Source organism: Acanthochromis polyacanthus, chromosome 6 (genome assembly GCF_021347895.1).
Source record: "Acanthochromis polyacanthus isolate Apoly-LR-REF ecotype Palm Island chromosome 6, KAUST_Apoly_ChrSc, whole genome shotgun sequence".
Taxonomy (NCBI): domain Eukaryota; kingdom Metazoa; phylum Chordata; class Actinopteri; family Pomacentridae; genus Acanthochromis; species Acanthochromis polyacanthus.
The window spans coordinates 7,574,839-7,601,118 of NC_067118.1; the positions used below are offsets into that span (position 1 = coordinate 7,574,839).

The 26,280-nt window shown below is 40.9% G+C and overlaps 1 protein-coding gene across 6 annotated transcripts in view; it reads left to right on the top strand.

Annotated features, from left to right (window-relative positions):
* Positions 1 to 26,280, top strand: part of usp19 (ubiquitin specific peptidase 19) — a 45,004-nt gene that overhangs the window by 6,734 nt on the left and 11,990 nt on the right. For 3 of the 6 annotated variants that reach the window (XM_051949813.1, XM_051949817.1, XM_051949814.1), the window contains exons 3-22: positions 2,188 to 2,316; positions 3,438 to 3,574; positions 3,695 to 4,207; positions 9,159 to 9,537; positions 10,564 to 10,720; positions 10,813 to 10,884; positions 11,357 to 11,472; positions 13,797 to 14,035; positions 14,124 to 14,316; positions 15,327 to 15,460; positions 15,606 to 15,764; positions 16,406 to 16,516; positions 16,640 to 16,750; positions 17,641 to 17,742; positions 19,309 to 19,449; positions 19,530 to 19,648; positions 21,271 to 21,414; positions 24,216 to 24,607; positions 24,705 to 24,815; positions 25,764 to 25,980. In XM_051949813.1, the coding sequence (XP_051805773.1) occupies positions 2,188 to 2,316; positions 3,438 to 3,574; positions 3,695 to 4,207; positions 9,159 to 9,537; positions 10,564 to 10,720; positions 10,813 to 10,884; positions 11,357 to 11,472; positions 13,797 to 14,035; positions 14,124 to 14,316; positions 15,327 to 15,460; positions 15,606 to 15,764; positions 16,406 to 16,516; positions 16,640 to 16,750; positions 17,641 to 17,742; positions 19,309 to 19,449; positions 19,530 to 19,648; positions 21,271 to 21,414; positions 24,216 to 24,607; positions 24,705 to 24,815; positions 25,764 to 25,980 (3,676 nt within the window). The remainder of the gene's footprint in view (positions 1 to 2,187; positions 2,317 to 3,437; positions 3,575 to 3,694; positions 4,208 to 9,158; positions 9,538 to 10,563; positions 10,721 to 10,812; positions 10,885 to 11,356; positions 11,473 to 13,796; positions 14,036 to 14,123; positions 14,317 to 15,326; positions 15,461 to 15,605; positions 15,765 to 16,405; positions 16,517 to 16,639; positions 16,751 to 17,640; positions 17,743 to 19,308; positions 19,450 to 19,529; positions 19,649 to 21,270; positions 21,415 to 24,215; positions 24,608 to 24,704; positions 24,816 to 25,763; positions 25,981 to 26,280) is intronic. The other 3 variants (XM_051949816.1, XM_051949818.1, XM_051949815.1) reach the window with 2 other exon arrangements.

The following is a 26,280-nucleotide window of genomic DNA, read 5'->3' on the forward strand; positions in this document are numbered from 1 at the left end:
ACCTCCCCAGCTAGATTTATTCATTGTGAGTAATTCTGGAGATGTCTATGGTGGCCATCTGTACCATACGTGTTTTAAATGACAGGTTTTCACCTAACGCCATCACATCATTACTGTTAATCTTGAAATGGCAAATCCACTGATACTTGCTCCGGTTAGAGAGCAACGCTCAGAGTCACACATGATGAATGAAAATGAATACAAGACGTCTCTTACATTGATTTTACCGAGTAATCTGATATGCAGCCTAAAAATATTGATTCTAGCAGCTCATCGCTATTGATTGCTTTGTAAATTTGTAATGAAACAGTTGAAATGGCAAGAAAATAAAGCTATAATGTTGGATCTTATGCAGATGTGGCCCATAATTTAGCAGTTATGACACAAAATACTGTACAGGGTTATACTCCCATCCTGCTGGACTCTGTGTGTTCTTTCAATAGATCTTACAGAAAAGATGATATTAAAACAGCATCAGAAATGATTACAGGAAATCTGACGTACGCTGATTATTGTTATTCAGACCTACGCAACTGTTCTGTTTTTAAATTTAGTTTGTGTTATTGTAATGGTAAAAATAGCAGTAACTTGTAAATTTTAGTTGTATTCATCATGGTGCACTGATATATCTTGCATTGTTATTCGGTGTTTGTTTTTTCTTTGATATAAAGATAGATCAACTGATGTGGGTTTTCTGATACCGATGGTGATAATCGGTATTCAGGAAAGACAGATGAGTGACGTTTGACTCCCTAAATGTTGTATTTTAATAGTGATAGCAGGAAACCTGGCATTCAGAACTATGGTGCTTTATTAAGGATAGCTGAATATATACACGACCGTTCACATGTTTGGGGTCACTTAGAAATGTTATAATGTTCTTTTTTGAAAAAGAAAAAGCTTTTTGTTTCAATGAAGATGACATTAAATGAATGATAACTCCAGTCTAGACATGGTTAATGTGGTAAATGACCATTCTAGCTGGAAATTATTAATGGAATATCTACAGTGGGGATCGAAAGTTTGGGCACCCTAGGTAAAAATTTGCATTAATGTGCATAAGGAAGCCAAGGAAAGATGGAAAAATCTCCAAAAGCATCAAATTACAGATGAGACATTCTTGTGATAAAAAAAAAAAGTTAGATTTTAGAGTTTGGATTTAAAAAAAACCCTAGATCAATGATGGTGTGCATGTCAGGAGGGAGCTTGTTCCAGAGCCTATTAAATAAATAAATGCAGTAAATAAATAAAATCCATCTATCCGCAGCTGAAGGTGCAGTTTTCAGCAGCATAACAGTGCACAGGATTATGTAGTTTTGGTGGCCGAGAAGATGTGTGTGTTTCTGTGCTAAAACGTGTCCGTGTCCGCCGTTTAACGCGGTCATGAGAGCTCGCCGTGACGTCGCTCCTCCGGGAATACGACTGCGACCAGCTGAAAGGGATTGAGTGTTGCCTGTGACCTTTCTGGGGCGATTAGGTTGGAGAGAGAGAGCGAGGCTGAGAGAAGAAGTCAGTGTGGGAAAGTAGAAGCTCTCCAGTTGCTGTTGAGGACCACATGGTCGATCCATACATGTTTTGTTTTGTTTTTTTTTAACCGGCGGAGAATCCAGAACTTGCTGTTCATGTTCTTGCAATGAGAATTTCTCTCCCGTCGCTGCCACAACTCTGAGGTCACTATGAAAAATGGTACTTTTGTTTTTATTGCTTTTGTTCTTCGTGTTGGGATTTATTTAACACTCTTGATTCTACCAAGAAAAGCGTGTGTGTGTGTGTGTGTGTGTGTGTGTGTGGTATCAAGGTTTCTGAAATTCTGCTTGCTTTTCATGCGATTGTTTACTTGGAATAGAGTCCGTGTGGCGCAGATAAATTTAGCCGTCCCGTCTGTGATTGCTGAGTCCACTGGTTCAGTCTGTCCGTGAGTTTTCTGGACTGACCCACTTGAGCAGCGATATGTGAGTTTGTGTGCAGGTGTATTTCAGTGTGTGTTTGCCTGTAATCTGTCAGGTTAGTAGTACATGTAAAGCCTCTTTGTTTTTGTGCTCTATGTGCTTCATTTTCCAGATGATGTCTTTCTAATCTTTAAACTTCAGCAGTCGCTCGGGGCCGTGACTAACGATGGAATGAGGAAGAGGCTTATTTTCAGCTTCAGTCTCTGGTTTCACTTTAATGTCGCTTTGTTCTCCTCAGATGTGTTCGTGGATTGGAAGCAGAATGTCAATGAAGTGACGGTGAGGCTGCGCTGTGGGGAAGGAGTGCAGAGGATAGAGGACATCAGCACCACCTTCACCGACACACACTGCGATGTGTCCTTCCCAGGTGAGTCAAAACTAGAAAATAGTAAGTAAAATGTATTTATTTAGCTCCTTTCACAGACACAAGATCAGAGTGCTTTGCAACAATAATAAAACAAAAATGATGAAGGTAATAATTTGTTAAAACAGGGGAGCAACAGCTAAAAGCTACAGGTCAACTAAAAGCCTGTCTCAATGAAAACATTTTCAGCTGCCTCATAAAAGCTTCACAGGAGTCGACCGATCTCAGCTGTAGAGGAAGAGCATTCCACAGTTTTGGTATGAGAGCTTGGAGAGCACAGTCACCAGGGGTTTTATAATTGTTAGAGGGACAACAAGCCATTTTTGTTGGCCTGACCTGAGAGCTCTATTTGGGGTGTACCGGAGAAGGAGGTTGGCAACATGCTGCTGTGTTTAGACACGCAGAGCCTTAAAAATTAGCACCAGTGTTTTAAAATGAGCACGAGAATTGATTGGGAGCCAGTGAAGAGAGGATAGGATGTATCCTAAACAGGGTGTTAGATTCAGTCTCCAGAGTTTGTTTGTTTGCAGTGCTTTACAATCTTTGTCTGACTTGTACACTACAGACCAGATGTTTGGAAGCAGGATCAAATTTGTGGACTTTGAAACAAAATAATGATTATTATATAAAGAATCACTCATTGGAATACATTTTTACTGTCGTCATGAAGTGTCTGTATCTGTACTCTTGTTTCTGTCTTTGGTCGTTACAGCGATATGGACACAGTTGAGATTTATCAGGATTTTTGTCTGCAAACTCTCCAAAACCAAAGAGCTAAAGAGAACAATACGAACCGTGATTTTTTTTCTTTTGAACTTTAACGCTGAAGTTGTGACTCTTGTAAATCTTCTCAATTCTAAAACTAAGCCATTCTCTTCTTTTGTTAACATTTATTCAGCAGTTGTTTTTTAATTTCAATGTGTACCCAAACGTAAAATGAAGAATATAGTGCACTTCATTGAAAACAAAGTCTGATCGTGCAATAAACAGAATTCACATTTTTTTAAGAATGGCATAGTGAACAAAAACTTGGAGTTGTTTCCAAATGTTTGGCCTGTATTGTATATCTTATTGTTGATGTTGAAGGCTCGTTCTGCTCTAAACGTGTGCTTTAATTATTTCAGATGGACGACAGTGGAGCTGCCAGTTGCAGGAGGAAATTGAGGCCTCGTGTAGTCGAGTCCAGTACAAGGAAAAGGGTGGATTCCTGCATCTCATCATGCACAAGAAGATTCCCTTTCACATCTGGCCTTCTCTTAAGGTACTTTTTTTTCCCTTTAGTTTAAAGATTTTATCTGCACTAATAAATGCTTTCAGTAATGAGTGTGATTCAAACTGTAGCCAGGTTTCTTAACTCAGTCTGACTTTGCTTCTGCTGCAGTCCAACAAGAAGGAGAAGGAGGCGGCACCCCCAGAGACCAAAAACGACTCGAAGCCCGTTGCCTTGGAATCATCTGAGAAACCCAAACTATCCTCACCTCAGCCTCCATCTTCACCGGCACACAGCACAGAGTCCAGACGCAGCGGTGGCAAAGCCGAGCGAGGCGTAAAGCGCTGCCTGAAGAACAAACCAGCGTCTGATAAGACTGCTACGGACTCCGTCGGGGTGAAAACCGGAGACGCCTCAGCCGCCACCGCTGCCACCAGCAAGCCTGTTAACATCATGAGAGGTGAGCAGCAGCCTCAGGAACCCAGCGCCAAGCGTCCCATCGTACGGCCGCCCAAGACCACCAAGGAGGCGGCATCACCAGCCGACAGGGACGCCGCCTCTGTCAAGTCTACAGCAGCTAACGATAAAGCGCCCGCTGGTCGGAGCCCTCAGACGCAACGCAGGGACGGAGACAACCGAGCAGAAAAAGGTCCAGGAGTAGCTGCTGCAGGCAACAGAACACAGGTGAGACGAGCCGCAGGGTTGCTAATTAAGTGCTACGCCTGAGTTGCTTTCATGTAGGGTTTAAAAGTGTGTTTAGGTTTTGCTAAATTTCAGTTTATTTGTTGCAGACACTGAATTATAGTGAGCAGTATAGACCGGAGCACACATGTACCAAAAAAACTGAAATAATCAAACCTTATTTATTTAATCTGAATTGACATACTGGAGTGTTTTAATATGGAGCTGATAGCAATTAATTTCACCAGCTATAAAAAAAAGACAGCTGCTGCTGCTAAATTTACTCTGTAAACGCTGTAACTGACTAATTTTAAAGACACATTGAAGATAAGATAAGCCTTTATTAATCCCACAGTGGGGGAATTTTCAACATTACAGTAGCAAAGATGGTGCAAACGTTTGAGGAATGTCGTATAAAAAATCATATAAACCAAAATATACGTAAGAAATAACAGCATTGCACATCTCAGTGATACTTTATGCAGATTCTTTCATGAGTAGAATGGAAATAATTAATTCAAGAAGGGAAGATTTGGTTGTTAAAGCAGAAAAGGTGAAGCTACCGCCGCCATTGATACAGATAAATAAACAAAAATATACAGTAAGAGAAGCAGACAAGAAGGAAAATGCAAAATGAACAAGAAGTGTAATGTACACGCTAAGTTAAAATGTCCTATGTGGCAGAAGAATGGACAAAAATGTGAATATTAAAAATGTTTTACACATTTTCTGACCTGTTTGCCAAAAAATGCTGGTGTTAATATCTGAATTTCTTGCAAACTCTATGCCATCGACAAATTTAAGTTATTTAAATGATTTAGAATTTTGGCCAATGCTATCATCCATCTAGGACTTCTTAATACTATAATATTTATATAGAAACTTGAACGTTAATGCTTTTTAATCAGAGGTCGGCCTTTGAGTTGAAATCTGTGAATTCATTTCCAAAGACATGCTGATCGAGACTCGTGATTTGAAGGAGTTTACGCTTATTTTCTGCTCACTGTTTTATCAGATTTGGCACAGTGGCTCATGCTTGTGCTTTTGATGAGTCTAGAAACACAACTTGAATGCATTTTTAACATCAGATCCTCGAGCTTCAGGCCACAGACGAACTTTAGACCAGTAGTTTGAAACCGCTGAGGAACTCAGCGATCCTCCACAGTAACGTCCGCATTAGAGGTTTCTGGAGGACAAAAGTCAGAAAAAAGAGCCCTCTGTGGCTTGTGATTCTGTGCTGCTTTTATTTTTTTCTTCTGTCCAGCTGTACAAAACCTAGAAAAGCACAGCAGCACTTCATCATCATCATTCACTGTGTTTACATGCGCTTAAATAACCGGGTTACAGTCATCTTGCTCCAGTGCCCTGATTTTCATGCAAACAAGAAACCTGATTACTGTCATCTGGGCTGGAGATAAGGAAAGCCTGATTTCCCCGAGTAGATCTCTCCTGGAAGACAAAATACACTGCCTGTCCAAAAAATAGTCAGAAACTGGATTTAACTAAGCAAACAGATAAGATCCTTCCATTGGAAAATTACTGCAGTGATGAACATGTTTCAGCTGCAAAAACTTCTTTAACTCTAGCTGATGCAGTGAGGAGCTTCTCATTTCTTAAACTGCCATGTTGGAAGACATATCCTGTGGTGATGGAAAGGATGTTAATCTGTCTCAGAATTATTGGCCTGCATCAAGCAAAGAAAACAACTAAGGAGATGAAACTACTAAAATCAAGTTAAGAACCGTCCAACGCATTATTAAAACCTGAAGGATAGTGGAGAACAATCATCTTAGAGGAACAAATGTGGTCGGAAGAAACTCTTAGATGGTCGTAGGAAATCAACAGTAGAACTCACGGCTATGTTTAATAGTGAAAGTAAGAACATTTCTACATGAACAATGTGAAGGACACTCAGAGGATTGATACTAAACAGCTACAGCTCTGAGAAAACCACTGATCAGTGAGGCTAGTCAGGAAAAAAGGCTTTAGTTTGCGAGGTAGCATAAAGATTGGACTCTGGAGCAGTGGAAGAAGGTCATGTGGTCTGATGAGTCCAGATTTACCCTGTTCCAAAGTGATGGGGGCATCAGGGTAAGAAGAGAGGCAGATGAAGTGATGAACTCATCATGGCTAGTGTCTACCAGCCTGTGGGGGTTAGAGTTATGATCTGGGGTTGGTCAGGTTCAGCGACGTTATGTTCCCAAAGAATGAGGTCAGCTGATACATGAAGAGACTGAATGACCAGGTCTTTACATCAGTGGAGTTTTTCTTCCCTGATGGCATGGACATGTTCCAAGATGATGATGATGCCAGGATTAATGAGGCTCACATTGAATGAGTGGATCAGGGAGCATGAGATTGATTGGCCTCCACAGACTCCAGACCTCAGAACCACTGAGGATCTTTGGGATGTTCTGGAGAAGACTTTGTGCAGCGGTCCGACTCTCCCATCATCAATATAAGATCTTGGTAGAAAATGAATCCAACTCTAGACAGAAATAAATGCTGTGACATTGAAGAAGCTTATTGAAATGATGCTACACTTAATGCAAGTCATTTTCATAGCTAAAGACGGTCCAATGAAGTATTAGTGTTTGACTTTTTTTTTTTGGACGGGCAGTGCATAATCCCTTGTTTGTTTGTGATAATTATATTTGACTAAATTAGAGTAATTGTAATTAAACCACCAATTGAACACTTTGCTACAAATTGCAGGCTTAATTTTTTTTTTCCGGCAAACTAGAAATAGAAGTAAACTTTTCTAACTGAACTCTGTGAGAACATCCAACAAGTGACTACAGTCACTGAATTTAGTTTTTGAAAAACTGTACTTGGATTATTTCCTTAAATCGCTCATCGCTGTGATTTATTAAGATGACAGCCAGTAACACCATCTGGCATGTGTGGGCTCTGCCTTTTCAAGTTTCTCCAGAGCTTGGATGAGATTTGTTCTTTTATTAATTAATTTAATTTTTTAACTCACGGCAGCCGCCCCACATAATTATAAGCAAACAAGCTCAGTGTGTTTCTGTTGGTCGCCTAACTGTCACCGGTTTTACAGTTTGTTCACAAAACAGATTGAGCAATGAAGAGTGAGTCATACAGGAGATTACTGCCTGTCTGTAGCGTACTGAGGTGTCTTCAGGGCATCTAGTGCGGGGACAGACAGATGTTTATGGCCAATATTTGGCTTTTGACCAATTATTGATACATTTTTCGCAGTTTATCAATAAATTAAATGTTCTGCTTGAGTTCTGATCAGCCTCCTCTGTCTGTCTATCGTCACTCTGTGGTTTCAGAAATGTCTGAACAAGAAACCAGGAAGTTAGCATCTAACACAGTGGCTAATGCTATGCTAACAGCTAGCAGCTCAGTGTGAAGGCAGCCACAGATTAACCTGAAACAGAATATGGAAAACAATAATTAATTTAAGATCTGGCCCTTAGTGGGCAATAAAAGTGATTGAGTCAATCCACATAGAGGAGATAATTGAATCACTCCGCTTTCTATTTTACATATTCAGTTACAGTAACCTTTATGAGTAAAGAGGTCTAGTTATGAATGACAGGTTCTCTAATATCACATGCTGTTAAAACATTAGATTTAACATTTATCGGTCCCAAACATCAGTCATCTGCTTTTCTTGATCACTAATCATCAGTATTGGCAGATCTCTAATCTGAAGTCACAAAAGTCAACTTTTCAGATACTTTAGATCAGCGATCTCCAACCTTTATTGCCCATGTTCCGGTTTTAAACCAGACTATTTTGTACGGTAGTGTCTACAGATACGGACCTGTACCCGTAGCCTGTGGCCTACGGATACGGCACTTTCCCTTAACATAAATATTAATGAGCCGTACATAAATATTAATGAACCGGCTGATGAACGCGCTTCGTGATTGGCTGGTAATCCGACGACATAAATATTAATGAGCCGGCGACGCTGATGAAGGCGCTTCCGTGATTCGAGGTGAATCTGCAGAATGAATGGCGGAACTAACAGCTAGCAAACTATAAGTATTTTATTTACCTTCAAAAGTAGCGACAGACTATTACATATTAACAACCTAAACAAAACCCTGACGTATTTTCTACGTCTGTCAACACAGACCCTGTCACAGTCACTTTAATGTTAGCGGACTCTGTTGAATGGCTAATTTACATCACCACAAACAAATCTCACAATATCACAGTAAATGGAGTTTGTGTTTTTTTTTTTAATTCATGCCGAATTAAAGAGCTGCTCCTCACCATTCATGAGTGTTTGTTTCATATTCGACATCCTTAATTTTATCTTGTAAATTAGCGTCCGAAATTAAATGGGAACATTTGCAATGGAGTTCGTCAGCCGCTTCCACCACTGAACGCGGTAAACTACTTAATAGGAACTGGACTTCAAACAATTTTTACACGGCGTCTAAAAGCGTAAAAACTACTTTGTCTACGTAAAGTGTGAGAGGAGACGGTGTATTTTTAGTTAAATTATACAATGTTCGCCGTCAAAGTCATTCATATAAACTGCCTGTAATGTGCAGCAATAACCGGCGCCAGCTCTTCAGTGACCTTAACGGGTCCGTACCTCTAGTACAGATGCTACGGGTACGGGTCCGTACCTCTAGCATCAACCATTTTGTACAGTGAACTCATAAAAAAAAAAAGTCCTGCATTTCTAAAAAAAATAAATAAATGCTGCCTTTCCAGTAATGCCATATGGGGGAATGAACAGCCTTGGTGGAGTATTGAGCTCTCTGAGTGCTTTTCTAGTTCTTTCTGCGTGGCTTTAGATGTCATTAAAGGAATCACTTGTGTTGGGCTCTACGTGGTTTTGATCAGAACTGAATCAAGTTTCTTGTTTTCTCCTTGAAAGCTACTGTGTACTACTATTAGAGTTCCTTGGTATTGTCTCCTTTTGAGGTTTTTAGGTCAAATTCCTTTTCTTTTTCTCATTCAGCAGGAAGAGAAGCGAAACCAGTCTGCAGACACGTCTGGAGCTGCAGTCAGCGATGCCCAGCCTGAAGCTCCCCTCAGCACCAGCGACTGCCTCAAACCCGTCGCCTTCAACAAGGAAGTGGACTCTGATTCTCCCCAGAAACCGGGAGACCGAACGGACTCTGAGCCAGAGAAAAAGCCTGTTGAGCAGGAATCGGAGCAGGATACTCTGATCCGCCAGCAGCCTGGATCACTGGAGGCGGCACCGGCACCGGCCGCCAGCGTGGCTGAAAAACAAAACCAGTCAGCCGGTCTAACGCAGAACCAGAGCAGCTGCGACGAGGAGGAGAAACGGGACCAGTCAAAGGAAGAACCGCCGCTGGAGATGAAGCAACAGGAAGGTCAGCTGAGAAGTTTTGAGAATGCAGAAGGCTTTATCTTATAAAATTAAATTAATTTCATCTAACATAGAGGAATGCTGTAAGGCGGGACCTGTAGTTGATTGTTTTGTATTTGTTTTGGTTCTTTAAGTTCTGAAGCATAATTTTGTTACAATTTCAAATAATGAAAACCAGAGATTCAGTTTAACTTTCTCTTGACTTAACCCTCCTGACCGGCTCATTTCTAAGGAACAGCTATGATGTTCCTGGGTCAGCCTGACCTGGGCTATGTTTAATTATGCAAACGAAACCAAAACATCCCAATAAACATTGTTTATATCTCATTATTAACTCTATTACTAAACATTTCAATCAATTTTTCGTGCAATGGTGTTCTTCACAGATCGTGGTTCAGTAAGGATAATTCACAAAAATGCTTGTTAAAACTTTTTTAATGGTACATTTTAAAGAACTACATTTAAAATACAACAGTTTTAAATCACGTCCATTAAAAAAAAAATACGTTTAGATTTTTTTCTTTTTGATGTTGATAAATTACCACACCTCTTGTGTTCAGGGTGTTTTTGCCAATATGAGAAATGAATGTTTTTCATCTTATAAGTTGATTCCACTTAATAAATCAAGCAGAAGAAGCTTTATACAAAAAACAACCTTTTTTTTTAACTTTAAAATGGCTCAATTTGACCCACAACACGACAGAAGGGTTAACAAATATCTCAGACTTCTATAAAGTTCAGGAGTAAATATACCTGTTTAGATGTTTGTTTTAAAATTTTGATTGTTGAATTTAAAATTGACTCTTTAACTTTTATTACAACTTTGAGAACTTTTGCTCTATCTTGAGCCTCGTTTTAATTCAAGAGTAGACACAAGTTATAACGCCACATTTCAGATTTTTGCTCTTCTTTTCATTTGTTGTCTGATTGTTGCACCTACACACTCACACAAAATCCATGCATATACAGTGGAGTAGATAAATAAGCAGCTAAATGTGAGTTTGTTAATGCCTGTATTAACTTCCTGCAGCCCCAGAGCCGATGGTGAACCTGCAGTTTGTCAAGAACGACTCGTACGAGAAGGGAACAGACCTGATGGTGGTCAATGTTTACTTGAAGGGCATCTGCAGGGACACGGCCAGAGTCATCTTCAGGGAACAAGACTTCACCCTCATCTTTCAGACGAGGTAGAAAAATTAAGCTGCTGTTAATACCCAGCGGTTCCACTTTTAATCTCTTCCAACGACCGCCACTGACTCCCGTGTCGTCCTTTTTACAGTGATGTGAACTTCCTGCGGCTCCATTCGGACTGTGGACCAAACACAGTCTTCAAGTGGCAAGTCAAACTCAGGTGAGTGCCGGAATCGCAGCTTCGATTTAAAAACGAGACGACGTTTCAAAAAGAGCAGCTGGAGAGGGGCAGCGTTAGCATGTTGTTCCTGTTCTGAAGCGTGGGCTCACTGCAGAAGTACACTGAATTGATTTGTTCCAGGAAACCTCGCCAGCTAATTGGAGCCGTTATTCGAGCCTCATGAGCCATGAATAAACAAAACGAGCGCCAAACGCTGGTGCTGCATCGGGTCAAACACATAAAACGGATAAAGTAGTAGTGTTCAGTGGCTTCTTGTGAGTTTTTTTTTCATTAATACTTGCCATGAAAGCAAGAATAGTGCAGGTGTAAAGACAATTCTGCTTCTGAGAGCCAACATTGTTCGTCTATAAACGTCTCCAAAACATCAGTTGTCAAATAGTGTCACACCTGATTGATGCTCATCTGTTAACCTGTGTGTAATTTGTAATTGTTTTTCCCTGCTGTTCTTCAGGAACCTGATCCAGCCTGAGCAGTGCAGCTACTCCTTCACCCCGTCCCGCCTGGACATCACCCTGAAGAAGAGGCACAGTCAGCGCTGGGGAGGTCTGGAGGCTCCGGCCACACAAGGTCTGCTGCCAGGCTTCTACTTGTCAACCATCTACCTCTATCCAGCAGACTGTCAGTCAGAGTCTGAGCTTTTATGAGCATATAGGTCATGGATATTGCATGATAAAGGGGAAAATCACAGCTTATAGAATGCTAATTGCTCTTTGGACATCAGTTTAATGTGCAGCTCTTGTGTTTAGTTCAATTTATGTCTCACTCAGGCAGATCTCAGTAACAGGAACTTGAACTGTGTAACTTAACCAGTAAGTTAATATGGGTGCTAATCTATATGTAACCAGGAGATGGTGTGACCCCTGAGCTCTGGAGATGTTTTGGGTTGAACAGGTTTAACTTCTGATCGTTAGAAGCTTTTAAGCTGTTCCTTAGGCACAGCAATCCAGCTTGGTGCTTCCACATGGCTTCTGTGGTCCAAAACCCAAATGAAATTCAACTTGGAGAAATGCAAAATGTTAATATTGGCTGTAGCTGTAAGCAATTCTGCATATTTGTCTATAAAATAGTGATTATTCGGTGATCCAACTAGTTTGCTGATCACGTCTCTGGTGGCCACAGCAAGCCAAAGAAGTTAAATTTACAGTGACTTGAAACGTTGGAAAACTCCAAATCCTTACTTTAGAGAAGATGCAGAATAGTTGGAGCTTTTACAGATATAAAAGGAATGAATATTTGATTATCAGACTAGTTTGCTGATCAGTTTTCTGTCAGTTGATTAATACCTGCAGGTTGACCAAAACCTAAAGAACGTCAGCTTACGGTGATGTACAGCGTAGAAAAAACTCCAAACCCTTGCATTAGAGAAGGAGTAGCATGCTTGGCAGTTTTGCCTAAAAGCAAATATTATTCACTGATCAAACTAGCTACTGATCTATTTTCTGGTGACTGGAGCTCTATTATTGGGCTGTAGGTTAAATAAAAGCCAAAGAAGTTCAGTTTATAGCGTTGGAAAACAGCCAGTCCTTTTATTAGAGATGCTGTGGAATGTTTGGCACTCTTTACCAAATGATGCAACTGTTATTCAATTAAAGTAAATTAAATCATTAACTAATAATTAAAGTAACTGCTGGTTAATTTTCTGTAAGTTGATTAATGACTGCAGCTCTACAGACTGCAGGCTACAACAATTAATCAGTGATCAAAGCGGCTGCTGATCTGTTTTCTGGTGGATGTAGCTCTACTAGTGAGCTGCAGGTTCACTAGAAGCCAGAGAACATCAGTTTACATTGATTTAAAATGTTGGAAAATGGTAAAAACCTTGTAAAAGAGAAGGTGTAGAATGTTGTGCAGTTTTTCCTCTAAAGAAAAAATGAATATGCAGTTATGAGAGTAGCTGCTGATCAGTTTTCTGCCAGCTGACGAGTGGCTGCAGCTCTACGGACTGCAGGTTAACCAAAACCCAAAGAAGTGGTGTTACTGGATCAAGCTATTCCTCCACAGAACTTCTCGGCTTCCTATAATTAGAACCAAGATTCTGAGGAAGTATTGAGAATATTCTGCAGATTGATACCTGTGACATACTACAGTTTTTCTACTGATACCCAGTCAGTGTTTCCTGGAGGATTTTTTTTCAGCAGCAGCAGGAACTCTGGGAGCCGTGGTGGTGTAAACAAAAGACACTTGACTGCAGATTTTATTTGTACAACCTGTTTATTGAATGGCCAGTCAAAAATAGCTTTTTAAAGGCTGAACATAAAAATCAAAAAATAAAAATATTTGAACAAGCTCATGTGAAAATGCAGTCAGCAGTTACATCATGGAGTAGATATTAGCTTCATGCTATCAGCAGTTTACTCACGTTAACTGAAGCTACGACCGATATGTTACGTACCGTTAGCTGGACATCAATATTTCTATTTAACTTGTAAAATATATTCTGAGTTATTTTAAGCTTAAGCTAATAAGTCTACCTTTTCTCTGGTAAGTGGCTGCCCTGTTTTTCAAGACAGCACTCCTCTGACTCACTGACCCGGTACCTGGATGCTTCATGTGACGTCACTTTCAAGGCCGCGCTCTCGCGAGTAATTAACATCGTATTAACCCGACATATCAAAGAATAGATACTGAGCAAGCTAGTTATCTGTAGTTTACCTTGGTACTCGTGAGTACCCGACACAGTGAAGGACTCTGCTGTGAAGGTGGAGACATGCGGTGTATTTGCGACAATAAAAATGAAAAAAAAAGGAAGAAATTCGAAGGAGTCACGGCTAGGATTTAGGAATGGAGGCCCGCTACTCCTAAATGAATATGAAGGAAACTGCCAGTGTTCTCCATTCCCTCTCGGTTGACCCTAGTCTTCTAACCACAAGCTCCATCCTCCTCTGTTTAAGGTGCAGTGGGTGGCGCCAAGGTCGCCGTGCCCTCCAGTCCCGCCTGCATGGAGAAGAGTCAGCCGGGCAGCAGCCAGCACAGCCTTCCGGCCAAAGAGGAGCCTCCGAGGGTCGGGGAGGAGAAACCCAAGGCCCCCAAGGCTTCACCCAGAGTGGAGGACGGGGGTCTGGACACCGTGGCTCCTCGTACCGTCTCCGAGCATGTCGCCATCACCAAGCCAGAGCCCACTGTTACCGCGGTGAGTCTTATTTCAGTGTTTCCTGATGGTGACTTAATAAAGTTGTTGCACTGGAAGATCAATAAATGGTTGTGTGATGTCTCTCCAGCCGAAACCTACCTGCATGGTCCAGCCCATGACCCACGCACCTCCCGCCAGCAACGAGCGTCACGAGGAAGAGGAGGAGAAGAAGGTGTGCCTGCCTGGTTTTACAGGATTGGTCAACCTGGGCAACACCTGCTTCATGAACAGCGTCATCCAGTCCCTGTCCAACACCAGAGAACTCAGGGATTACTTTCACGGTAAATACTGATTTCCACCACTTCCTGAGCCCTTAAACCTAAATAAAGCATGTGTTTTCCACTACCACTCTGATGAAAAGCTCATAAAGCCAGCCAAAGGCGCAGTAAATGTTATTGTTTTTATACTGCGGCCATAAACAGCCGCCCATTTTGTTGCTAAGAAGTTTTTCATTATGGCTTGGCTCCACAGAGTTGGCCCATGGGGGGCTGGTTTAATTAGGGCTCAGTGACTTCCACTGGATTTATCTGTATAAGCCAGAAATACTGTAGTTTCTGCAGTTTAAGCGTCTAAAAAACACCGAAATAATTGCTGGAAAAACTGGGTCACCTAGTTCTATGAACATGATGGCCTGAGGTTGATAGAAAATAAATTTTGAGGGGCAATAGGTAGTAGCTGTATCACATAAAAACACAAAGGGCTTTAACATATATGTGTGTGTGTATTTATTTATATATTTACACACACACACACACACACACAGGATGACACAAAAAAACGGGAACTTAACAATCCAATAAAACCAAGAGTGATGGAAGAAAAATATTTTATTCATAGTAATTGAAACCTTAAAACATGGCATTTAAGAAACAGTGATGGAATTTTCATTTTTTAAAAATTACTTCCTGTAGATGGCGTCCTCCTGTACGAATAGGACGCCATCTACAGGAAGTAATTTTTAAAAAATGAAAATTCCATCGTTTCTTAAATGCCATGTTTTAAGGTTTCAATTACTATGAATAAAATATTTTTCTCCCATCACTCTTGGTTTTATTGGATTGTTAAGTTCCCGTTTTTTTGTGTCATCCTGTATATATGGATGGATAGATATAGATTTTATATTTAACATAGCCGTGACCAGCAGCTCAAAGGACAGTGTCTTTAAAGGCACACTAGCCTGTACATTTATAGTGCTTTGAAGTGCTTTTAACTGCTTGTTCAATCACATGAAGATCAGTTTGGTCAAGTTTTACTGCAGTGATCTGAGTGTGGTTCTGTTATCTTTTACCAGATCGAGCATTTGAGGCAGAGATCAATTGCAATAATCCACTGGGAACAGGAGGTAGACTCGCCATCGGCTTTGCTGTGCTGCTCAGGGCCCTTTGGAAGGGAACGCATCATGCCTTCCAACCCTCCAAACTCAAGGTACACCAGCAGAACTCTGATGTTTTTCTGTTTATTAAACATCCGCTAACGTTGTTCCTCTTCTGTAAGTGCATACTTCATATATTTGTCACTTAATAATCGGTGCATTCATTTCCTCTTTCTCTCATTTCCTGTTTCTTTGCAGGCGATCGTGGCCAGTAAAGCGAGTCAGTTTACAGGCTACGCCCAGCACGACGCCCAGGAGTTCATGGCGTTCCTGCTGGACGGACTCCATGAGGACTTGAACCGCATTCAGAATAAACCGTACACGGAGACGGTCGACTCCGACGGACGGCTGGATGAAGTAGGTGTTTTTCTCACCTTTTGGGTGTCTAGAAATGAGACTACAAAGTGAGATTAGTGTGTTAGCGAAGTGTGTGAGTTTTCGGTGTTGCTAAGGCTTTTAACCTGCTTGATCTCCATGGTTACTGATGCTGTAGAGGTAGATCTCCATGGTAACCGATGTTATGGTGCTAGATCTCCATGGTAGCTGATGCTGTGGCGCTAAATCTCTATGCTAACTGATGCTGTGGGGCTAGATCTCCATGGTAACTGATGCTATGGAGCTAGATCTTCATTGTAACTGATGATTCGGAGCATGTTGTGTTCACAGTTTGGGATTTAAATCATCTAGAGAAACTTTAACCGAACCATTTACTGACTATTCTTTATGAGCGATACAGATTTTCAACTGAGAAAATGTTTCATCTGCAAACCTGCTGATCTGTAAAACCACTGAATGAAGCCTTGTGGTCAAAATATCGTACAAAGTATGCGTCACGTTGCTATGGGAACCCAACATGTATTCAGCCGGTGATGCAGAAATGATATAAATATGTTTTTATGTTTACATGACGATGATGCTGCAGCTGAGAGAACGCCGATTAGAAAATGAGCCGTTTCCTCTTCGCAAGCGTTGTCCTGATGTTTTGTCTGTTGGTGCAGGTTGTGGCTGAGGAGGCCTGGCAGAGACACAAGATGAGGAACGACTCCTTCATAGTGGACCTCTTCCAAGGCCAGTTTAAATCCAAGCTTGTTTGCCCCACATGCTCCAAGGTAACACTCGGAACTACTCAACAAACACTGCACAAAATGTTTTATTTGTCTCAAGTAAATGCTGTTGATTTCTTTTATAGTGAAATGACAACGCTGTCTTAACTTCTGTGTCTTCATTTTCAGGTGTCTATCACCTTTGACCCCTTCCTCTACCTGCCCGTCCCGTTGCCCCAGAAACAAAAGGTGCTCTCAGTTTTCTACTTTGCAAAGGAACCTCATAAAAAACCCATCAAGGTAAGATAAGTGGTTTCTAGTCTTTTGTTAACAGTTGTAACCCTCTGAGCCTCAAAGCAGTTTCAGTGTTTTTTATTTGCTTCTTTCACATTTTCACTCATTGTGGGTTCTTTTTTCTACGTTACTACTACTTTTATAAAGTTCTGCACCTCAGTTGAAACAGTTGTTAGAAATAGAAAGAACTCACATGTTTTTGTGTAGAATAAAAAAGTTTTAATTCCATAAATCATACAAGAAGAAAAATTTAAGTGGAATTTCTTTAATATATTATTTTCCAAAAATGTCCTGATTCGAAATGAAAACAAATTCAAACATTTTTGTAAATCCCTAAAGGTGTTATAAATACTGGAAAAATATGGCTCCGCACACTATAGATATTTAGCTTTTTCCATTTTTGAGTTGCATCCATACTTTACTCTGATCTCTGTTTAAAAACTGCCTACAGTTCTGACAAAAGTTGCAGATTTTTTGTTGAATGTGTGTTGGTCACGGCTTCTCAGTTGCGCCAAGCAGTGCAGAATTTTTTGTTTTTTACAGAATCTGGTGCAGCTATTATATATTTTGGCTAATTTTTATTATGTAGTTATTTCAGTGAAATATCTTGATTTTAAGTTTGGATTTTGTATGCACCTTTCAGATGGAACCGCATGTCACAGGAAAGTAGTTCAAAAAGCAAAGTCTTGAAAGTTTCTGGCTCTAACAGATCAAATGGTGTTTTTGATTTTAATTTTAAAATAATACACCTCATTCCTTTCTTTTTGTAGATTTTTCTAATTTGGTTGGTTCATTCAAAATAGAATGCAAAATCTTACTGTGGTTTTGAAAATGTGGCGTTATATGTTTTGTTTGACTGCTTCTCTGATGTGTTTTTGTTTGCATGTGTGTCTCAGTTTTTGGTGAGCGTGAGCAAGGAGAACTCCAGCACCGCTGAAGTCCTCGAGTCCATCTCCAGGAGTGTGAGGGTCAAACCAGAGAACCTCAGACTGGCAGAGGTCAGATATTTAATTTTTTATAGTTTTTTTAGTTAGTTACCTTTTACTTTATTCAGTGACAAAAGGAAAAAAACAGTACAAAAACATGTTTCCAACTTCTGAATGAAAGGGAGCAGAAAGAAGAATAAACTTACATTACCGTCTGAACTTTGGGGTCACTCAGACAATTCCATGTTTCCCATGAAAACTCACACGTGCTAACATAACTGCACAAGGGTTTTCTAATCATCAATGAGCCTTTCAACACCATTAGCTAACACAATGTAGCATTAGAACACAGGAGTGATGGTTGCTGGAAATGTTCCTCTGTACCCCTATGGAGATATTCCATTAAAAATCAGCCGTTTCCAGCTAGAATAGTCATTTACCACATTAACAATGTCTAGACTGGATTTCTGATTAATTTAATGTTATCTTGATTGAAAAAACAGCTTTTCTTTCAAAAATAAGGACATTTCTAAGTGACCCCAAACTTTTGAACAATAGTGTATGTAATCTGCTACTTGATATCAAAAAATCCGTTTACAACGAGCATTAAACTGAATCACGTGACCTAAATATGTAGCGGGCGGCGGGAATTGATGGGACTCAGAAACACTCCCACAATTTAATCAGTTGTTCCTTGAATCATTTCTGATGCATAAGTCCTGATAAGTCCTCAGTGGTGGATTTGTAGTAGGATCACAATCATGAGATCATCAGCAGGCAGCTGATGTAGTGTTCACTTGTTGTCATGGTTACAGAGACGCCATGCTGCTATCTCACAATGATACAGAAATCTTTAACAAATCTGTGGATCCAGACTATAAGCTGCATCACTGCCAAAATCTAATCACTTGGTCTTTGTGTCATTTCTGACCTTCCCAAAAAATTTCATCCAAATCTGTTTGTCTGTTTTTCTGTAATGTTGCTAACAGACAGACAGACAGACAAACAAACCAACACTGATCATCACATAACACTGCCTTGTTCCTTGGCGGAGTTATGACCATAACGTCTGACAGCCCTGCACAGCCACTCTCAGTCCTTTCAGAGTTTTCTCTCATAACAGACTCTGTGAAACTCATTTCATTTCTTAGTATTTTAGTAATATGCTGGTTTTTAAATCTTGCGGGTGATTTAGATTCTTTGATTCCTCGTTTAGATTGTTCCATAAATTGACCCCTTTCACAGAAATGCAAATCTTGTTTTTAAGATCTCCTTACTTCCTCCAACTTACTTTCTCTTTTTGCAAATCTGTTCTGGAGATTGACTGCTAAAGTTTCTTTATGAGCTTTATGCATAATTTGAAGATTACTTTAATCTACTATGTTGTGAAATTTCTTCAATTTTAACTGAAGGAATAATGGGTTTGTTGGATCTCTGTACTTTTTTTGACTGATTATTCTCATGGCTCAAATGAATCAGTGATTCACTCCGTGTTTGACTCTTTACGATACAAACCAGTGTTAGTAACTGGATACTGTTGGCTTTCGTACAACAGAAATGAAAGTAATTAGTACTGAGTTGCTTAAGGACACCAGAGGACAAAACCTGATTTGATTTTTTTGTTATTTTTTTCCTCAGGTGGGAAAGAACCGCTTCCAGCGTATGTTCCTGCCGTCCCATTCCCTGGACACAGTGTCCTCCTCTGACATGTTGTTCTGCTTTGAGGTGCTTTCCAAAGACCTGGCCAAAGAGAGAGTGGTCTTACTCAGAGTGCAGCAGGTAAAAAAACATCCTAATTTTATATTTCTGAAACATGTTAAGTACACCAGATGTTAAATGGACCCCCGTTTGCTTTCCAGAAACTCCAGGTTCCCAACATCCCCATCTCAAAATGTGCCGCCTGCCTGAGGCCTCCAGTGTCTGAGGAGGACAAGCTGAAGAGGTGCACTCGGTGCTATCGTGTGGGCTACTGCAATCAGTGAGTTTTCTACAGTTTCATTTAGCTTCTATCCAAAGCAGCGTACATCTGGGAGTAGATACAGCACCAGCAAGGATGTAAAACAACCTGGATAAAAGCCACAAAACAAACTTCCTTCAAAATGTTGCTTGAACCCTACAGAGGCCAGCGTAGCGTGGGGGCTATGACTGCGTTTTCATTTTTGATTGGTGGTAGATTTGAAACCAGATAAGAGAGATCAATCATTCTTTTTGCATATAAAACCTGGGGAATTACACTAACATTTCACACATTCACCAGGTCTCAGAGCGCTTTTTTGTTGCAGGGACGGGTTTGTAAAAAGTACATAATAAAGCGCACAAAACAAAAATCTTTATAAACAAGACCATGGGATAGTGTGGAACTAATTTGATTGATACAGCTATGCTATTTCTGGGTTTTCAAATATAAGTGGAAAAAAAGCAAAAAACTGTTTTCATTTTTTTTAGGTTTATTGCACTTGTAAGCAATTTATTGCATTAGTTAAGACATATTAAAACTTGGTATATAAGGATTATATTGATGTAAAGCACATAAAAATACTCCAAAGAAATTGCACTACACTATAAGAAGTAAGAATATGTCCTGGTGGATGAGCACAATGGTAGGTGTTAACCCTTTAAGCTTCAGTCAATTCCAGCCGTTTTCAGTACAAAAAATCGCTAATATTCTATTTTTAAATAAAAAAAATTACGAAAAATACGGGGAATATTGGACGCGCATCGGGAGGTGCATTTCCTTGAAAACGACCGATTCGGGGATTTTATACCGACTTCAGGACATGTTTTGGACAAAATAGTTTACTGGCTTGTGTCGTCTGATGTAAAAGGTTGGATTATGGCCGTTTTTTGTGGAATCTTTTTTTTTGTGTGTAATAATAAACCCGGAAATGTGAGTCGCGCTGTGTGCTTTGAAGCCGTGTATAGAGAACGGATGGATGAATATTTGTTTTTGTCGGACAAATGTGTTTTTCTCACCCGCTGTGGTAATCGCATCTGAAAGTGGTTTATACCGGCAGATTCATGAGAATCTAAGCTTTCCATCGGTGTATAGTGTTTGTATAATCGCGTTTGCACCCGTCGGACATTCCTGAAATTCCTATGCAAATTAGTAGGTGTACCGCCGGCGGTACACTGAAGCTTAAAGGGTTAAAGGGCTGGTAATGCCATAGAGTGATATATAGGAGCAAATCCACTGAACTTTTTTATTTTCAAATTTTTTTATTGTAGAATTTTTTTAACCTTTATTTTACCAGGTACGTTAGTTGAGAACTAGTTCTCATTTTCAATAACGGCCTGCAGCACACAACAAAGATCGTAGTTCGTTAGTAGTGCAGCTGCAAAATCCTTTGAATCCAGGCTACCATGCTGTTGGCTTGAAGCTAACATGCTGCTGGTTTTTAGCTAAACTGATGTCGATTCGAAGCAAACGTGCTCCCAGTTTGATGTTAGGTTGCCGGAGGTTTGAGGCTTTTATTTTTCTAGTTTGAAACTAAGATAACATGCTGCTGCTTTGAAGCTAACATGTTCCTAGTTAGGACCATCAAACTAATCTTGATTTCAAAAATAAACTGATCTTTTATTCTTTTGTTTTGCTCTCCCCAGAGTGTGTCAGAGGAACCACTGGCCCAATCACAAGGGTCTTTGTCGGCCCAACACAGAGAACGTTGGTTTGCCTTTCCTGGTCAGCGTGCCGGAGTCTCGACTCTCCTACTCTCGCCTCAGCCAGCTGCTCGAGGGATACTCCAGGTGATCAGTCTGTGCATCCAGTTGTAGCTTAGTTCACACATTAGTTATCATTTTGGCTGTACCTCATCTGAATATTGACTCTCTCAAACATGCACATGTTCCAACTGATTTAAATGTTTGAGTCATGACAGCAATATTGTTTGAATGGACTTTGCAAAAAAAAAAGCAGTTCTTATTGTGGTACCCTGATTGCTTTGGATTTAAGACACAAACCATCATTTGACATTTGCGTCTGACTAGGGCTGCAACTAACGACGCATCGACTAATCGTATGAGCACGATACGTCATCAAGAGCGCGCAATGCAACAGAAATCAGCGTCCGACCGGAGCGCGAAACACGCTGCATCGTGCATGTATTATGTATGAACGATGCAGCGCGGATGTCCGCGTTTAGATACAGCTGTATAGTAAACGCTGACATCCGTGTTTACGAATGATCATGGATGTGCGCTGCATCGTGCATACATAATACATGCACGATGCAGTGCCAATGTCCGTCCATGTTCCGCGCTCCGGTTGGATTGCGATTTGTTGCGCGCTCACTTCCGCTTTTGGTGACGTAGCGTGCTCAGACGATTAGTCGACGCGTCATTAGTTGCAGCCCTACATCTGACTAAGGGTCTCTGTTGGAATACATTTCCATTTTTCCTCACTTTGTAGAGATTTCAAAACACCACACTGAAAGGAAAGATGAAGCAAAACAGTAGCTGCTGTTGTGGGAAGTCTGTTTGCAGCTCGTTTCCACTGTCTTGAGTTCTGTACAGTGTGCATTTTGACCATGTTTCTGTCATTTACATTCAAATTTATTGAGGAAAAGCGGTTTAACATCTAACCAGACATGCAAAGCAGCAGTAAAGTGCATTGTTTACAGCATGTTACAGTAATGCTGTTTAAACTGTAACACACTCATATATGAATGTATAAAGAAAAACAACATAAAATGGATGATCTGTGTCAGTTTTGGATATATGTGCATTTAGGGCGCATTAGGAAGATTTCTTCAACAACTGGCAGCCACGAGTTTTTTTTTTTTTTTCTTGGGGTCCCAGTGTCTTCTAACGGCGTTCTTGCTTATTTGAAACAGACATGCATTATTTTATCCATACATAACGTACACGTGCATAACACGCGCCTGTGCAAGATCATTTTGTTTGTGGGTACATCTATGTTAAATGGACACATTCTATGTAGTCCTGATTTCTGATCATTAATAACTAATCAACAAATGCAGCATTTAAAAAACAAATGCTTCATTTCTGACCATGCCATATGGGGGAATGAGCAGCCTTGGTGGAGTACTGCACTCTGTTTGGAGTTTTGTTTTGTAAAACAATGAGAGCCAAAACCAAACGTAAACAGTAAAGTTGTGCAGTAAGCCAGCTAGACATTAAGCTAAAACTCACCGTGAAACTCCATAAAGCTGAGAAGACAACAGTAGGGTGATAGTTATTTGTTATTGCATCTTTTCAAGTAAACTTTCTTCAGATAACTACGTTAATAATCGGACCAGTACTCTCTGTATTTAGGGGTTTATCATCCATGCCAGCAGCACAGATGGATGAATGAGATTCCAGAAAAATGTTAGTGATTAAATCAGAGCCTAATGCCTCGTTTTTATACGTTTGTTAGACATAAAACCGTAAGCAGACTTTACTATCTCCTAGCATTAAATGATTAAAATGACGAGAGGTGACAATGAGCAGCACTTATGCTCACAGCTGCTGTTATTTAAAGCTTCAAATCCATCTCTGATGCCGCCTGTAAGAACAGAAAACACCCTCCTCCTTCATATTATTACTTCTGACACCACTCCATCTCACATAGGTGCCAAATATTATGCAAGCGGTGTTTCTCTTTCCAGAATGTGCTTTAGTAAAGCCATGAGAACATGCACGAAAATAAAACACTACACAAACACACACCGGGTTATTGTTGTTTACTTTAAATCTCAAATGGATCAGACCAATGAAATCATAGCATCATCATCTAAAAAAACTCCAAATGTTCCCTTTGTTTTAGTGCCAAAAAATACATTCTGAAAATGTTCACATTCAGTTTTTAATAGAACTATCTCTTTGCAAAACATTATGAACAAACTGAAATTTCTTAAGAAACATAAAATTTCAGCAATATCATGCCTCAGTTTATCATTTCCACATTACAACTTACAGATCACAGCGTGTCTACAAAGGAAAAAAAATTAGTCACAGGTGTCTGGAACTGAATGATGTAGTGTTTTTCTTTATGATCAAAATGACAGTCAGACAAAAAAACCAACAAAAACGGGCAAAAAATTACAAAAATGAGGCACAAAATAACAAAAGAGAGACAAAACAGTACACCAAAAAGTTACGAAGCAACAAAAATGACAATAAAAGAAACAAATGGACAAAAAATAGACAAAAAAAACACCAAAACAACTTGTCAAGAACTAGAAATTATTTTAAATTTACATTAATTTCTACATCTGTGTAGTAATTCTGACATATCGTATCATACAAACTAAAATAGGAACTATTAAGGAAGAAGGTTACGTTATCCCCCTGACTTTTAAATGTATTAAATTTATACAGAAATACATAAAAGTTGTGGACAAATTTACAATAGCAGTTACTTCTATTAAAAAATTGCAGTTAATATCTTGGTAAGTCGTCCTGTGGGCCGGATTGGACCCTATGGAGGGCCGGTTTTGACCCCCTGTGCCTCATGTTTACACCCGTGCTTTTAAAAAAGAGAAAATCACCAACCCAAACTCACTGTTACACCTCTAATGACCTCCCCGATGCTCTTCTCTCTGCAGGTTTTCCGTCAACGTGTTCCAGCCTCCTTTCCAGTCAGGCAGGACGTCCCCTGAAACCCCCCAGTCCAGGGTTGACCTACCTCCGATGCCGGCAGGTTCTCCAGAGTGTCCCGGGTCGGGCGATGAGGCCGTGGGCGGCAGCAGTACCGCAGGGGGAAGCGATCCGGAGATGGAGAGCCCCTCTCAGCCGGCCGAATCCCAGGCAGAGTGTGCTCAGGCCTCGGCAGTCCACTCCGGAGAGCCGGACTCGCTCTCCTCCTCCCAGGTGTCCATCTCCACCACCAGGACTTCAGACTCAGGATTCTCTGAGCCCATCTCCTCCACTTCCTGCTGCTCTCTGGACCCTCATGCTGAAAAGGAGACTTCCTGTGAGAAGGCAGTGCGACCTGAAGGTAAAAACACAACACACAGATGCTCCAGCATTGATGCACTTGTTAGTTTTTTGCAGCAGCATCCTCTTATTTCTGTCCCTTGTCCCTCATTTTGCAGCTGCAGTAACGGGGTACCAACACCCCAGTGAATCAGCGTCAGGCCACGCCAGCCAGTTCTACATCGCCCTGCTGGACTCCAACAACAAGGAGCAACGGCTGGATGAGAAGGGTACGAGCAGGATTTTCTTCAGCACTAAATTTAGTTGGGTTGCTTGTCATACTATTGTCCAGTTTATTTGAGGGGCTGCACAGTGGATTGGTGGTTAGCACTGTCACCTCACAGCTAGAAGACCCCCGGTTCGTGTCACAGCCTGGGATCTTTCTGCATGTTCTCCCTGTGCATGTGTGGGTTTTCTCCAGGTTCTCCGGCTTCCTCCCACAATCCAAAAACATGCTGAGGTTAACTGTTGACTCTAAATTGTCTATAGGTGTGAATGTGATTGTTTGCCTCTATTACCTCTTTTCCACCGAGCTGGTTCCAGTTCTAGTTTGGGGCCAGAGCCTGACTTAGCACCAGTTCTTTGTGTTTCCACCACCTAAGCACTGGCTCCAGGCTGCAAAAACTGGTGCTTAGCGAGCACCAACTCTTTGCTGGGCCAGAGCTAAGAACCGAGTATGTCAGGGGCTGGGGGCGGGGTTATGCTGACCAACGATCACCGATGAAAACACAGAACGGGCATTTTTAAAACAGCTGTAGCGTGTAGTCGTAGTGTTTAGTGTTAATGTTTAGAAAAGCAAAAATGTCCAATAGCGTGGCTCTAACATGACTCCTTGCCAATGGAAAAGCAAACCGGTTCTCAGGAGGCACGAGGTTTAAACCAACTAAGCACCAGCACTGAACTAGCACCTGGTTCTTCTTGGTGGAAAAGGGGTATATGTGTAGCCCTGTTACCTATCCAAGTGTCCTCTGCATTCACCCTTAGTCTGCTGGTCTAGACTCCAGCCCCCCACGACCCTAATGAGGATTCAGTGGTGTCCATCCAATGGATGGATGGGTGTTGTTAAAACTAAACTTGGTGGTGTTTTAGTGTCTTATATTGCAGCGTGTAGTTTATTTGCTGTGTCTAGACCTGACAGACAACGTTACTTTTTCCCTCCCCTACTGACCGCCTTGCAGAGGATGCTCTGGCTGACCTCCCTGAAGATGCAACGCTGGAGCTGGTGTGGAAAAACAACGAGCGTCTGAAGGAATATGTTCTGGTGAGCTCCAAAGAGCTGGAGTATGAGGAGGATCCCGGATCTCTGAGTGAGACCGCCAGGGCCGGACACTTCACCCTGGAGCAGTGCCTCAACCTCTTCACCAAGCCAGAGGTCCTGGCACCAGAAGAGGCCTGGTAGGAACCTTTAGTTGGTTTTTCATTGTTTTATTGTGTACTTGCTGTGTAACAAATTGCTATTCAAGGCACAAATAAAATCGTTGAAGTTTATTTGTACTTGGATTCTCTAAAATTATACAAAATGTTTCATATTTCTGACTGTCCAAGATTATCGTTGCGCTACGTTTTTGGAGAGATTCACCCAAACACTTGAGTATTTACGGACAGAAACTTGAAAATAGTTGTACTCTAAAATGACCTTTAGTGTAGTCGTGTCATGTGAGACAGGAAATCACCCAGCTGAAGGTAAATTTGCTG